The sequence below is a fragment of the Pan troglodytes genome, chromosome 23 (genome assembly GCF_028858775.2).
Source record: "Pan troglodytes isolate AG18354 chromosome 23, NHGRI_mPanTro3-v2.0_pri, whole genome shotgun sequence".
NCBI lineage: Eukaryota > Metazoa > Chordata > Mammalia > Primates > Hominidae > Pan > Pan troglodytes.
Genome location: NC_086016.1, coordinates 25,559,847 through 25,574,449, shown reverse-complemented (window position 1 = coordinate 25,574,449; position 14,603 = coordinate 25,559,847). Strand labels below are relative to the sequence as shown.

The following is a 14,603-nucleotide window of genomic DNA, read 5'->3' as shown; positions in this document are numbered from 1 at the left end:
CCCACATGGCTTATGGGTAAAGGTGTGCTGGGCTCAAGATGCCCCCTCCCAGGGTGCACTTCCAGGACTCAGCTCCTGGACAGGGACAGTCAGTCATCAGGAATAAGGTGGGATCAGGGCAGGGGCTCTCGGCTGCTGATGCCTGCTCACCTGACCCCTGGTATTGCTGCTACGTGCTATAGGTGGTTGAGGAGTGGGCCCAGGGCACCTTCAAACTCAACCCCAATGCTGAGAACATCCACACAGCCAACAAGCACCACCTGAAGGTACGACCCCTGCAGCCCCACTGCCTTCCTGGCCTCCCCTCTCCACCTTGCGCGGGGCCACTTTGAGCATTAGCACCATCATTCTGTGATCATTGGTGAAACCGCAGGGAAGCCGCACGTGGGATGGAGCTGGAATGACCAGGTGCCTCTATCCCCTCCACCCCCCCACTCCGTGCTGTCCCAACCTTGGGGAGCCCAGGGGGCAGTCAGAGCTCAGCAGTGGTCCTGGCTCCCCAGGGAAGTAATATGTCAGTCTCCCTGAGCACCACCTCCTTTTCGCACAGGTGGTCACGGACCTCAGGTTGTGGATGTGGCAGACCTGCTTCACGCTCTCGGGCCTCCTCTGGGAGCTCATGAGGGCTATGGTGGATTGGGCAGAGGTGTGAGTACCCAAGGGACACCCAGGGGGCAGAGAGAGGTGTGATGGCAGCCTGAACAGCAGACCTAGGTGGCAGGGGTGAACAGGGTGGGGGTGCCAGGCCCTGGGGGACCAGGGCATCCCTAAACTCCAGGGTCGAGGCAGAGCAGCCAGGAGTGGGGCATTTCCTGCAGACGGCAATATTCCCATGGCAGTCTAGCTCAGCTGGCAAGGAAAACTCACCCTTCATGGGGCCGGTGCAGGGGTTCATGCCTGTAATCCCAGCACTTTGGGAGGCCGAGGCGGGTGGGTCAGGAGTTCGAGACCAGCCTGGCCAACATGGTGAAACTCTTATCTTTACTAAAAATACAAAAATTAGGCAGGTGTGGTGGTGGGCGCCTGTAATCCAATCTACTCAGGAGGCTGAGGCAGGACAACTGCTTGAACCCAGGAGGCAGAGGTTGCAGCGAGCTGAGATTGAGCCACTGCCAGCCTGGGCGACAGAGCGAGACCCTTGTCTCAAAAATAAAATAGAAAACTCACCCTTTGCGGATTTAAGGGCAGGAAGCTAAGGCACTAGCTTGGCTGTGCCTGGAGCAGCCAGACTCACCTGCTACCCTGCCTGTGCCCCACGTCTCCCATCCCATGCTCCGCGTCCCCATCTAGCCCATCTGGCAAAAGAGCCAAAGGCTGCCTCATACTGGCCTCATCCCAGGCTTTCACCTGGTGTCTTTGGGACTGGATTTGATCCTTGCAGACCTGGATGGGGAGCTGCTGAGGAGTCTCTGATGTGTTGTCAGAGACCCCTCCTCTTCCTCAACTCCCTGTGACCCCTGGTTCACAGACCTGGGGGGAAACAAGGGCACACAAATTGTCACCCTGTAGGTGGGGCGGGGCTGCTAGGAGATACAGGGAGTGTCTGCTACTGAGTTCAGGGTTTAATTTTTTTTTTCTTTCTTTTGAGATAGGGTCTCACTCTGTCGCCTAGTCTGGAGTCCAGTGGCACGATCTCGGCTAACTGCAAACTCTGCCTCCCAGGTTCAAGCAAATCCAGTGCCTCAACCTCCGAAGTAGCTGGGATTACAGGTGTGCACCACCACATCCAGCGAATTTTAGTATTTATTTCAGTAGAGATGGGTTTTGCCTTGTTGGCCAGGCTGGTCTCGAACTCCTGAGCTCAGGTGATCCGCCTGCCTTGTCTTGCCAAAGTGATAGGATTAGAGGCATAAGCCACTGCACCCGGCCTAATTTTTAACTTTGTAACTTTTTAAATTGTCTTTAGAGATGAGGTCTTGTTCTGTCACCTAGGCTGGAGTGCAGTGGTTCGGTAATAGTTCACTGTAGGCCCACAATCCTGGACGCAGATGATCCTCCCACCTCAGCTTTCTGAGTGGCTAGAACCACAGGTGTGCACCACTCCCTGCAAGTTTTTTAAATTTTTTGTAGAAACGGGGTGTCTCACTATGTGGCTCAGGCTGGTCTCAAACTCCCAGCCTCAAGTGATCCTTCCCTCTTGGCCTCCCAAAGTGCTGGAATTATAGGCTTGAGCCACCATGCCTGGCCTTGAGTACAGAATTTCTTTATGGGGTGATGAAAATGTTCTAAAACTGGTTTTGGTGATGGTTGTACGCTAAAATGTGAACTTAAAATGGGTAAATTATTTGTGAATGAGATCTCAGTAACGCTGGTTTATTTAAAACAACAACAGGCCGGGCACAGTAGCTCACGCCTGTAATCCCAGCACTTTGGGAGGCCAAGGCGGGTGGATGACCTGAAGTGAGGAGTTCGAGACTAGCCTGGTGAACACAGTGAAACCCCATCTCTACTACAAATACAAAAAATTAGCTTGGCGTGGTGGCGGGCGCCTGTAATCCCAGCTACTTGGGAAGCTGAGACAGGAGAATCTTGAACCTGGGAGACGGAGGTTGCAGTGAGCCAAGATCGTGCCGTTGCACTCCAGCCTGGGCAACAAGAGTGAAACGCTGTCTCAAAAACAACAACAGCAACAAAAAACAGGCCAGGTGTGGTGGCTCACATTTGTATTCCCAGCCCTTTGGGAGGCCAAGGCAGGAGGATTGCTTGAACCCAGGAGTTTCAGACCACCCTGGGCAATATAGCAAGACCCCATTTTTACAAAAAATTAAAAATTAGCTGGACGTAGTGGCATGTCTCTGTAGTCCCAACTACTCAGGAGGCTGAGGCAGGAGGATCACTTGAGCCTAGGAGATCGAGGCAGCAGTGAGCTATGATCGTGCCACTGCACTCCACCCTGGGCAACAGAAAAGTCCCTGTCTCTGAAAATAAAAACAAAACAATAAGAAAACAGGACCATCATTCACAGCACCTCTGCCTCTGCCCTACCTACTTGAATGAGGAGCAGGGTGTCTCAGCTGGTCAGAGCAGCCCTTGAATGAGCCCCAGCTATTTCTGGGGTCCTCAAACGAAACCTCCCATGGCCAAGTCATACCCAACACGGGCCTCCTCCCCTGTTCTGGCCTCAGCTCGGAGATGCTGAGTGACAGAGGCTCAGCCTTCAGGTGTTCCCGGCAAACTCTCACCTCCGGAGGCCCCACAGCTCAGACCTAGTCCTTGGTTCACATGGCCCCACTTCCAGCCTCTTTTTCCCTTAAGACTGATTTGTCCTGGGAGATCACTGGATCCCTCATTCAGGTGGAGTGCTGCAGGACGACACTTTTTCCAGGGGTGACCCAGGCCTGCAGGGTCCCAGTGTCACAGGCAGGCCTTGCCCGAGCCTCCACCTGAGCCCCTGCTCCTCTTCTCCCACAGGGAGGTGGAGGTTACAGTGAGGTGAGTTCAGGCCACTGCACTTCAGCCTGGGCAACAGAGTGAGATTTTGTATCCAAAAAAAAAAAAAAAAAAACAGGGTGCAGGCAGTGGAGGCAAATCGGGGCATGGACGAAGCTGCCTCAGTGCCACCTTTCTGCCTGGCACTCAGATGCCATTCCACCAGGCCCACGAGGCCTCCAAGGAAAGCCATGTTCATGGCCGAGACCAAGGGGGTTGCCCTCAACCAGCTGTCACTACGGGAGCTGCAGACCATCAGGTGCGGCCCACCCCCTTCCCCACGCTGTCTCCAGGTGGCCTGGCACCCTGGCCCACCTCTTCCTCTCTTTAGCCCCCTGTTCTCAGGTGACGTGAGCCACGTGTGGGAATACAGGCACAGCGTGGAGCAGTACAGTGCCCTGGATGGCACTGAGCACTCCAGCGTCGACTGGCAGATGTGCCAGGTGTGGGCGCTACTACAGGCACAGCAGGCCTAGGTCCTCCCACGCCTGCCCCCAAATAAAGTGGGCGCGAGAGGAGGCTGCTACGTGTTTCCTGCCCCAGCCTGGCTCCCTTGTTGCTGGGCTTTCCACGGCTGGCCAGTGGGAACGGTCAGGGACTGGAGAGGCAGAGCGGGGTCGCCTGTAATCGCAGCACTTTGGAAAGGCAAGGTGCGAGGATGCTTGAGACCAGGAGTTTGACACCAGCCTGGGTAACACAGGGAGACCCCATCTCTACCCAGTAATAAAATAACTAGCCCAGCGTGGTGGCCCATGCATATAGTCTCAGCTGCTTGTAAGGCTGAGGTGAGAGGATCACTTGTGCCTAGGAATTGAGACTGCGGTGAGCTATGATCACACCCCTGCATTCCAGCCTGGACAACAGAGTGAGACCCTGTCTCTAAAAATACAAAATAAAAAATAAAATGGAAGTGGTGAAAACTGGGCAAGGACACTGAGAGTCATAGATAGGAAGGGAAGAGGGGGCTCCTATCACAGCCTCTGCCCTGTCCAGGCCCTGTCCCCTTCAAACAGGGTATCACAGTGACCTCCTAGGCCAGGAGCGGCAGCTCATGCCTGTAATCCTAGCACTTTGGGAGGCCTGGGCAACATAGCAAGACCCCAGCTACTGCATTAAAAAAAAAAAAAAAAAAAAAACCTAGCCAAGCTGGGCGGGTGGCTCACACCTGTGATCCCAGCACTTTGGGAGGCTGAGGTGGGTGGATGACCTGAGGCCAGGAGTTCGAGACCAGCCTGGCCAACGTGGTGAAACCCCATCTCAAACTCCGTCTCAAAAAAAAAAAAAAAACAGCGTGTGGTGGCACACACCTGTAATCCCAGCTACTCGGGAGGCTGAGGCAGGAGAATCATTTGAACCCCAGAGGTGGAGGTTGCAGTGAGCCAAGATCGCCCTACTGCACTCCAGCCTGGGCGACAGGGAGACTCCCTCTCAGAAACAAACAAACAAATTAGCCGGGCATGGTGGCAGGTGCCTGTAATCCCAGCAACTCAGGAGGCTGAGGCAGGAGAGTCGCTTGAACTCAGTGGTCGGAGGTTGCAGTGAGCCGAGATGGAGTCACTGCACTCCAGCAATCCTGAGGACACTTAAGAACTAAGCATAGTATGGTGTCCTGGATGAGATCCTGGGACAGGAAAAGGAGATTAGGGGAAATAGTAAAGAAATCTGAATCAAGATGAACCTTAGTTGATAATAATGTATCAGTATTGGTTTATTGGGGCCAGGCATGGTATCACATCCTAGCACTTTCGGAGGCTAACGTGGGAAGATCCTGAGGTCAGAAGTGTGAGACTAGCCTGGGCAACATAGTGAGACCGCATCTCTCTAAAAAAATTGTTTTTTCTTTTAGTCAGCATGGTGGTATGCACTTATAGTCCCAGCTGCCAGGGAGGCTGAGGAGGGAGAATTGCTTGAGCCCAGGAGTTTGAGGCTGCAGTGAGCTGTGACTGTGCCACCGTGCTCCAGCCTAGGCAACAGGGCAAGACCACATCTCTCCAAAAATTTTTTCATTAAAAAAAGATTTTTTTTTTTAGATGGATTTTCGCTCTTGTTGCCCAGGCTGGAGTGCAGTGGTGAGATCTCAGCTCACCACAACCTCCGCCTCCTGGTTTCAAGCGATTCTTCTGCATCAGCCTCTCGAGTAGCTGGGATTACAGGCATACGCTACCACATTCGGCTAATTTTGTATTTTTAGTAGAGACGGGGTTTCTCCATGTTGGTCAGGCTGGTCTCAAACTCCAGACCTCAGGTAATCTGCCCGCCTCGGCCTCCCAAAGTGCTGGGATTTTAGGTATGAGCCACCGCGCCTGACCTTACATGTTTTTTTAAGTGAAGCAAGGTCTCACTGTATTGCCCAGGCTAGTCTTGAACTCCAAGACTCAGTCCTCCCACTTTGGCTTCCCAAAGTGCTGGGATCATAGGCGTGCGGTACCATGCCCAGCCAGGTTTTTTAACTGTAGCAACTTACCATATTAATTTAAGATGTTCATAACAAGGAAGCCAGGTACAAGGGTATATGTGAACTCTGTGCTATCTTGGCAATTTGTCTGTAATTCTAAAACTGTAAGTTAACTTCTCAATGTGCTGCTAAAGAAAGAAATAATTAAAAAATTAAAAGTGTTGTATTTTTAAAATCTTTCTTATTTTTTTGAGACAGGGTCTCGCTCTGTCACCCAGGCTGGAGTGCAGTGGCGTGATTTTGGCTCACTGCAACCTTTCCCTCCCAGATTCAAGCAATTCTTCCACCTCAGCCTCCCGAGCAGCTGGGATTACAGGCATGTGCCACCATGCCCAACTGATTTTTGTATTTTTAGTAGAGACAGGGTTTCACCATGTTGGCCAGGCTGGTCTTGAACTCCTGGCTTCAAGCGATCCACCCGCCTTGGCCTCCCAGAGTGCTGGGACTACAGGCGTAAGCCACCGTGGCCGGACTATTTTTTAAATCTTTCTTAGAACCAAGGTCTTGTTATGCTGCTAAGGCTAGATTCTAACTCCTGGGCTCAAGCAGTTCTCCTGCCTCAGCCTCCTGAGTTGCTGGATCTACAGGCATGCACCACCACCCCTGGCTAATTTTTGTATTTTTAGTAGAGACAGAGTTTCATCATGTTGGCCAGGCTGGTCTCAAACTCCTGACCTCAGGTGATCCGCCTGCCTCGGCCTCCCAAAGTGCTGGGATTATAGGTGTGAGCCACTGTGCCCGGCCAGAAGCCAACCTTTTATAAATCTATGCAGATGTGTGTCCCTATATGTTTATATATGAATCTGTGTATCTCTCCTACTGGTTCTGCTTCTCTGGTTTGAACCCTAACACAACTAGTTGTTTTTTTTTTTTTTGAGTCAGAGTTTTGCTCTGTCACCCAGCCTGGAGTGCAGCAGCGTGATCTCTACTCATTGCAACCTCCACCTCCTGGGCACAACTAGTGTTTTATAATCTGTTAGGAATTCAAATGTTTTTCAAAAGATCAAACTACATATTTAAATACATTTCAGATACAAACTTTTAAAATCATATTATGAAGCATTAAGTAAAATTCTACATTATTAGGCCAGGGACAGTGGTTTATGCCTGTAATCCCAGCACTTTGGGAAGCCAAGGCAGGCATATTGCTTGAGCTCAGGAGTTTGAGACCAGCCTGGGCAACATAGCAAGACTCTGCCTCCACAAAAAATAGAAAAATTAGCTGGGCATGGTGGTGTGTGCCTGTAGTCCCAGCTGCTCGGGAGGCTGAGATGGGAGGATCACTTGAGCCCAGGAATTTGAGGCTGCAGCAAAGCATGATTGAGCCATTGCACTCCAGCCTGGGTGACAGAGTGAGACCCTGTCCCCCCCCAAAAAAAATCAACATCATTATATAATTCTACTGTAAATTATTAGCAAATAAAATGAAAGAAAATTAAGTATTATTTAAAAATAGGCCTGGTGCAGTGGCTCATGCCTATAATCCCAGCACTTGGGGAGGGGAAAGCAGGTGGATCACTTGAGGCCAGGAGTTTGATATCAGCCTGGCCAACATGGTGAAACCCCATTTCTATTAAAATTGCAAAAGTTCACCTGGTGTGGTGGCGCATGCCTGTAATCCCAGCTACTCAGAAGGCTGAGGCAGGAGAATCGCTTGAACCCGGGAGGGGGAGGTTGCAGTGAGCTGAGATGGCGCCACTGCACTCCAGCCGGGGCAAAGGAGAGAGACTCTGTCTCAAAAAAATAAAATAAATAAATAAATAGCTAAACAATTGGTTCAAATGGACATAAAGATAGAAATAACAGACACTGGGAACTCCACAGGTGGGGAGGGAAGGAGGGGGAAGGGGTTGAAAAACTACCTATTGGGTACTATGGTCAGTGTTTGGGTGATGGGTTCACTAGAAGCCCAAACCTTAGCATTTTGCAATGTACTCATGGAACATACCTGCACATGTACCCCATGAATCTAAAGTTTAATACAAATAATAAACTTAGTGCAATAGACAATTATAGAAGTTTAATCATAACACACTGAAGATAAAATAGCACTGATTTTTTTTTTTTTTTTTTTTTTTTCTGAGACAGAGTCTCATTGTTACCCAGGCTGGAGTGCAGTGGTGAGATCTCAGTTCACTGCAACCTCGGTCTCCTGGACTCAAGCAATTCTCGTGCCTCAGCCTCCCCAGTAACTGGGATTACAGGTGCACACCCTCCGCCTCCTGGGTTCAAGCGATTCTCTTGCCTCAGCCTCCCGAGTAGCTGGGGTTACAGGCACCTGCCTGTTCTACAACATGGATGAAACTTGAAGACATTATACTTAGTGAAATAAGCCAGACACAAATGGACAAATGTCATTTGAATCCACTTTTATGAGGTACCTAGAATAGGCAAATTCACATAGACAAAAAGTAGATTTGATGTTACTGGGACGAGAGGGAAGGAAGAATGTGGGACTGTAGTTAATGGGTTTAGAGTTTCTGGTTGGGAAGATGAAAGAGTTCTGGAGATGGATGGTGGTGAAGGTTGCCCAACAGTGTGAATGTACTTAGTGCCACGGAGCTGTACTTTTAAAAATAGTTAAAGTGGAAATATTGATACTATGTATGTTTTACTGCAATAATAAAAATGGAGCTGGGCGTGGTGGCTCACACCTGTAATCCCAGCATTTTGGGAGGCCGAGGCAGGCAGATTACCTGAGGTCAGAAGTTCGAGTCCAGCCTGACCAACATGGAGAAACCCTGTCTCTACTAAAAATGCAAAAAATTAGCCAGGCGTGGTGGTGCATGCCTGTAATCCCAGCTACTTGGGAGGCTGAGGCAGGAGAATGGCTTGAATCTGGGAGGCAGAGGTTACAGTGAGCCAAGATTGTGCCATTGCACTCCAGCCTGGGCAACAAGCGTGAAACTCTGTCTAAAAAAAAAAAAAGGAAATGGGGCTCTGTAGCAGGAGAGAGAGGGAGAGATAAATATACTTTTTTTTTTTTTTTTTTTGAGATGGAGTCTTGCTCTGTTGCCAGACTGGGGTGCAGTGGCACGATCTTGGCTCACTGCAACCTCCACCTCCTGGGTTCAAGCCATTCTCCTGCCTCAGCATCCAGAGTAGCTGGGACTACAGCTGTGTGCCACCACGCCCAGCTAATTTTTGTATTTTTAGTAGAGACGGGGTTTCACCATGTTGGCCAGGGTGGTCTTGATCTCTTGACCTCATGATCCGCCCGCCTCGGCCTCCAAAAGTTCTGGGATTATAGGTGTGAGCCACCGCTCCCAGCCAATATTACACTTCTTTTTTTTTTTTGAGATGGAGTTCTGCTCTTGTTGCCCAGGCTGGAGTGCAATGGCACGATCTCAGCTCACTGCAGCCTCCACCTCCCAGGTTCAAGCAATTCTGCCTCAGCCTCCTGAGTAGCTGGGACTATAGGGGCACACCCATGCCCAGCTAATTTTTTTTTTTTTTTTTTCTTTGAGACGGAGTTTCACTCTTGTTGCCCAGGCTGGAGTGCAATGGCACAATCTTGGCTCACCACAACCTCTGCCATCCAGGTTCAAGCAATTCTCCTGCCTCAGCCTCCCGAGTAGCTGGGATTACAGGCATGCGCCACCATGCCCGGCTAATTTTGTATTTTTAGTAGAGACGGGGTTTCACCATGTTGCCAAGGCTGGTCTCAAACTCCTGAGCTCAGGCAATCTGCCCACCTTGGCCTCCCAAAGTGTTAGGATTACAGGTATGAGCCACGGAGGCCAGCCCAATATTGCACTTCTTAAATGTACTTGTCTATTCCTTAATTGTCTTCATTGTTATATTCTCATAGTTTTAAAAGAGTAAAGATTTTTTTGGGGCTGGGCATGGTGGCTCACGCCTGTAATTCCAGGACTTTGGGAGGCCCAGGTGGGCAGATCACTTGAGGTCAGGAGTTCGAGACCAGCCTGGCCAACATGGTGAAACCCTGTCTCTGTAAAAAATAGAAAAGTTAGCTGGGTGTGGTGGTGCATGCCTGTAGTCCCAGCTACTTGAGAGGCTGAGGCATGAGAATTGCTTGAACCCAGGAACTCAGGAGGCGGAAGTTGCAGTGAGCCGAGATCATACTACTGCACTCCAGGCTGGGCAACAGAGTGAGACTCAGTCAAAAAAAAAAAAAGCTGGGGGTGGTGTCTCATGCCGGTAATCCCAGCACTTTGGGAGGCTGAGGCACGGAGATCACGAGGTCAGGAGTTCAAGACCAGCCTGACCAATATGGTGAAACCCCATCTCTAGTGAAAATACAAAAATTAGCCAGGCGTGGTGGCACTCGCCTGTAGTCCCAGCTACTTGGAGGCTGAAGCAGGAGAATCGCTTAAACCCGGGAGGTGGAGGTTGCAGTGAGCCAAGATGCCGCCACTGCACTCCAACCTGGGTGACTGAGCAAGACTCCATCTCAAAAAAAAAAAAAAATTTTTTTTTGAAAATAAGAAATAAAGGCCAGGCACGGTGGCTTACACCTATAATCCCAGCACTTTGGGAGGCTGAGGTGGGTGGATCACGAGGTCAGGAGTTCGAGACCATAATGGCCAACATGATGAAACCCTGACTCTACTAAAAGTACAAAAATTAGCTAGGTGTGGTGGTACGCACCTGCAGTCCTAGCTACTTGGAGGCTGAGGCGGGATAATTGCTTGAACCCGGGAGGCGGAGGTTGCAGTGAGCTGAGTCGCATCACTGCGCTCCAGCCTGGTGACAGAGCAAGACTCCGTCTCAAAAAAAAAGAGAAAAGAAAAATAAAATACCACTGGGCATGGTGGCTCATGCCTATAATCCCAGCACTTTGGGAGGCCCAGGAGCTCGAGACCAGCCTGGGCAACATGGTGAGTCCCCATTTCTACAAAAAAATATTAAAAGAAAATTAGCTGGGCATGGCAGCACATGCCTGTGGTCCCGGCTACTCAGGAGGCTGAGGTGGGAGGATCGCTTGAGCCCAGGAGATCAAGGCTGCAGTGAGCTGTGATGGCGCCACTTCACTCCAGTCTGGGTGTCAGAGCGAGACCCTGTGTCAACAAATAAATTTTAAAAATCTTATATTTACCACACAAAACCAATACCAATTACTAGCCCAGCTTCTAAGGTAGAAACACTCTGGTCTGAACCCCTGGCAGGGAACTTGCACCCAGTAAGCCCCAGTTCAACACCAAATCCTTGTACCAAAAAGAGTTTGAGATTAAAATCCAGAAAAGCAAAGTTCACACTTTTTGTGGTTTTAGAGTCTCAGAAGGTGGTTTTATTGTTTCTTAATTATATTGAGCCTTCTTTTAGCTTTAAAGGGAATGTCACCGGGTGCGGTGGCTCATGCCTCTAATCCCAGCACTTTGGGAGGCCAAGGCGGGGGGGATCACCTGAGGTCAGGAGTTCGAGACCAGCCTGGCCAACATGGTGAAACCCCGCCTCTACTAAAAATACAAAATTAGCCGGGTGTGGTGGTGCATGCCTGTAATCCCAGCTACTCTGGAGGCTGAGACAAGAGAATCGTCTAGAACGTGGGAGGCAGAGGTTGCAGTGAGCTGAGATCACGCCAGCCTGGGTGACAGAGCAAGACTCTGTCTCAAAGAAAAAAAAAAAAAGGAATGTCTAGATGCAGTAGCTAAGTACACAGAAGCCATTTCAGTGTGGGAGGCGAGGTGACTGAATCCAGGGACTCCAGGTTTCTGGCTGAGGGGTTGAGACCGCCCATGGTCATTGTGATGAGATGAAGACAGAAAATGAGCTGGGCTGGGGGAAGGTGGTCATCTCCTCTGGACGTGATTAGTTTGAGACTCCTGTTGGGTAGCCCACTGGGCATGGTCAGTAGGCAGTTGAGGAGCTGAGAGGGTTTGGAGCTGGGATAGACTCCAGCCTCACCATGTGGGCAGTAGTGGGGGTCACAGAGTGTGAAGATGGCCAAGAAAGAGGTCTGGGTGGGGGTCTGGGGAGTCAGCAGCCAGGCATGGGCCGTGGAGAAACAGATGCCAGGGGAAGAGGAAAGGGGAGTCAGACCTCAAGGGGAAAAGAGTCACTGGAAGGAGGGGCCAGCCCCGTGTCACATCCAGCAGAGACACCAGGTACAGCAGAAGGACCTTGGACATGACCATGAGGAGGGCCTTGTTGGCCATGACCTGGGATGGATGGGGGTGAGAGCCTGAGGGACCACACCATGTCCCCAGCACACGAAACAGTGCCTGGTAGACAGGATGGATTTATGGATGGATGGTTAGGTAGATGGATGAATGGACAGATGATAGATGGATGCAAAGACAGATGAATAGATGGACAGATGGATGGACGGACAGACGGAATGAATGATCAGAAAAGGCTTCATGAACAAAGTGAGACTGAGCTGCATCTCCATGGGTAGATACAAAAGCAGAGGACTCTCCTCTTGAGTCAGGAATGACCCAGTGTCCTGGTCCAGGGAGGAAGTCAGCTTGGCTTGACTGGAGACACTTGTGGCAGATTTCAGAGGCCCTTAAAATGAGGCCAAGTGAGGTGGACAAGTCCGAGCCAGCTGAGGACTCCTCAGCCACACGGCACAGCTGCCTGAGGGGATGTGTCACTCAGGGAGTTGCTGGGACCTACTGGGCCCAGCGTTGCCATCAGCACCAACAGCTTCAGAGAGGGGGACACATGCTGGGGTGACTCCAAGGCTGTGGGCGGCACCTGCCTCAGACAGGGAACAGGCACAGAGACACTACTGGGGGACACTACTGGGGGACTGGCCACCCCCCTGCCCTGTGCCTGGGTCACAGCCTACACACTGCAGCCCTGTGCCCCTCACTCCCAGCAGGTTCCTGCTCCAGCGCGACTCCTGGTCTGGCGCCAGGTGCTGGCCCCGGGGGTTTCAATCCAAGCATAATTCAGTGAAGCATGTGTTTGGCAGTGGGACCCAGCTCACTGTTTTAGGTACGTGGCTCTCACAACTTTCCCTAGCCTGTCGCACCCTCTCCTGTCTCTGCAAAAATCTGTTTTCGTTCTCTGGGGCTTCTTCCCCTTTGCCCTCCAAGCCTTAAGCACGGAACCCTTCCTTTCTCCATAGGGTCTGGGGGAAGCGGGCTAGTCTCAGGTTAACTGGCATGAAGGGCTCCCACAGTGGGAGCAGCCGCCTTCAGGTTCCAACAGTGGGACACAGCCTGGTCCTGGGGCCTGGGCTGGGATTGGGCAGGGCACATGTCTGAATGAGGGACAGAGGCCGGTTCTGATAAGGGGCCGTACGGTGGCCTTAGAGACAGTCCCCGGGACCCCAGGGTCTAGGCTGAGGGCTGGATGCCTATCCAGGCTGGGAGGGCCACACAGGGGCCTGTGGACACAGGGGTCATCCCAAGGGGAGACCAATGGAGGGCAGAGAGGGCTCTGGGTCTAGGCTGCAGCTCTGTGGCCTCTGCTGGGTCGTGAGGACATGGGGACACAGAGGGATGGGTGAAACTGGGAGAGGTCCCAAGGCCCAGCCCTCCCTGGACAGTCCCAAGAAAGGAGAGGGTCTCTTAGTGCAGAGATGTGTCTGTCCCTGGAGTCCCATCACCTCTGGGGCCCGGTGTCTGTTGAAGGGTCGACTTCCCGCCTTCATTTGAGGAAGGGCACCTTAGACTCAGGAGGTGACTAGCGGGGAGTAAACGGGGGTGCAGAGAACTCCATGGCCGCCAGGTGAAGTCCAGGGGTATCAGAGGCTGCTGGAGTGGGCATGGGGGCTGCGGTGCCCCAAAGTCTGTGTTAGCAGCCCCAAGAACCCAGCCGATGTGAAGGGTCCTGTGGTCGGGCTGGTGGGGACAGGGGCGACAGCAGAGCCCCAGGGTGTGTCTGGGTGGAGCCCACGCTTCACCAGGAGAGCTGAGTGGGCCAGGCTGGGGCACAGCCTGGTGCCCCAGGGGACAGGAAGCTCCAGGCCATGCCAGCCTTGGGCCTCCCCACACCCTGCCAGGTCTGTTTTGTGTGCTGTGAGGGAGACCCCTAGATTCCAAACTCAGACTCCAGAAACCAGGAAGGAGGGAGCACAGCCTGCCCTGGGTACACATGGGGAAACCAAGGCTGCAGAGGAAAGGGCTGGGCCAGGACACCTGGGAAAGGTGACTTGGGAAGGGTTCCTAGGAAGGCTCGGGGCTGTCTGCTCTGCAGAGGGCTCCAGTGGAAAGGAGGGAAGGAGAGGCCCTGGGTGGGCCAGATGGCCACACCATGAACCCTCCCAGAGACTTTAGACAGAGAGAGGCGCTCCACAACACCCCACACTCCCTCTGCCATCTCTCACCCCCTCCTCTGTCCACACAGGTCAGCCCAAGACTACCCCGTCGGTCATTCTGTTCCTGCCGTCCTGTGAGGAGCCCCAAGCCAACAAGGCCACACTGGTGTGTCTCATGAATAACTTTATCCGGGAATCTTCATGGTGACCTGGAAGGCAGATGGTACCCCCATCACCCAGAGCGTGGAGAAGACCACGCCCTCCAAACAGAGCAACAGCAAGTACGTGGCCAGCAGCTACCTGAGCCTGACGCCCGAGCAGTGGAGGTCCCGCAGAAGCTACAGCTGCCAGGTTATGCATGAAGGGAGCACCGTGGAGAAGTCAGTGGCCCCTGCAGAATGTTCATAGGTTCCCAGCCCCCACCCCACCCACAGGGGCCTGGAGCTGCAGGATCCCAGGGGAGGGGTCTCTCTCTGCATCCCAAGCCATTCAGCCCTTCTCCCTGTACCTAGTAAACCCTCAATAAATATCTTTGTCAGCCAGAAA

The 14,603-nt window shown here is 52.1% G+C and overlaps 1 protein-coding gene across 1 annotated transcript; it reads left to right on the top strand.

The window, feature by feature from the left end:
- Positions 1 to 38: 38 nt before the first annotated feature.
- LOC470162 (immunoglobulin lambda-like polypeptide 1) lies at positions 39 to 14,603 on the top strand. The gene is given in 6 exon segments (XM_063807810.1): positions 39 to 107; positions 183 to 266; positions 551 to 648; positions 12,675 to 12,790; positions 14,147 to 14,245; positions 14,248 to 14,603. Coding segments are annotated over 6 exon segments (684 nt in total). The 3' UTR covers positions 14,466 to 14,603.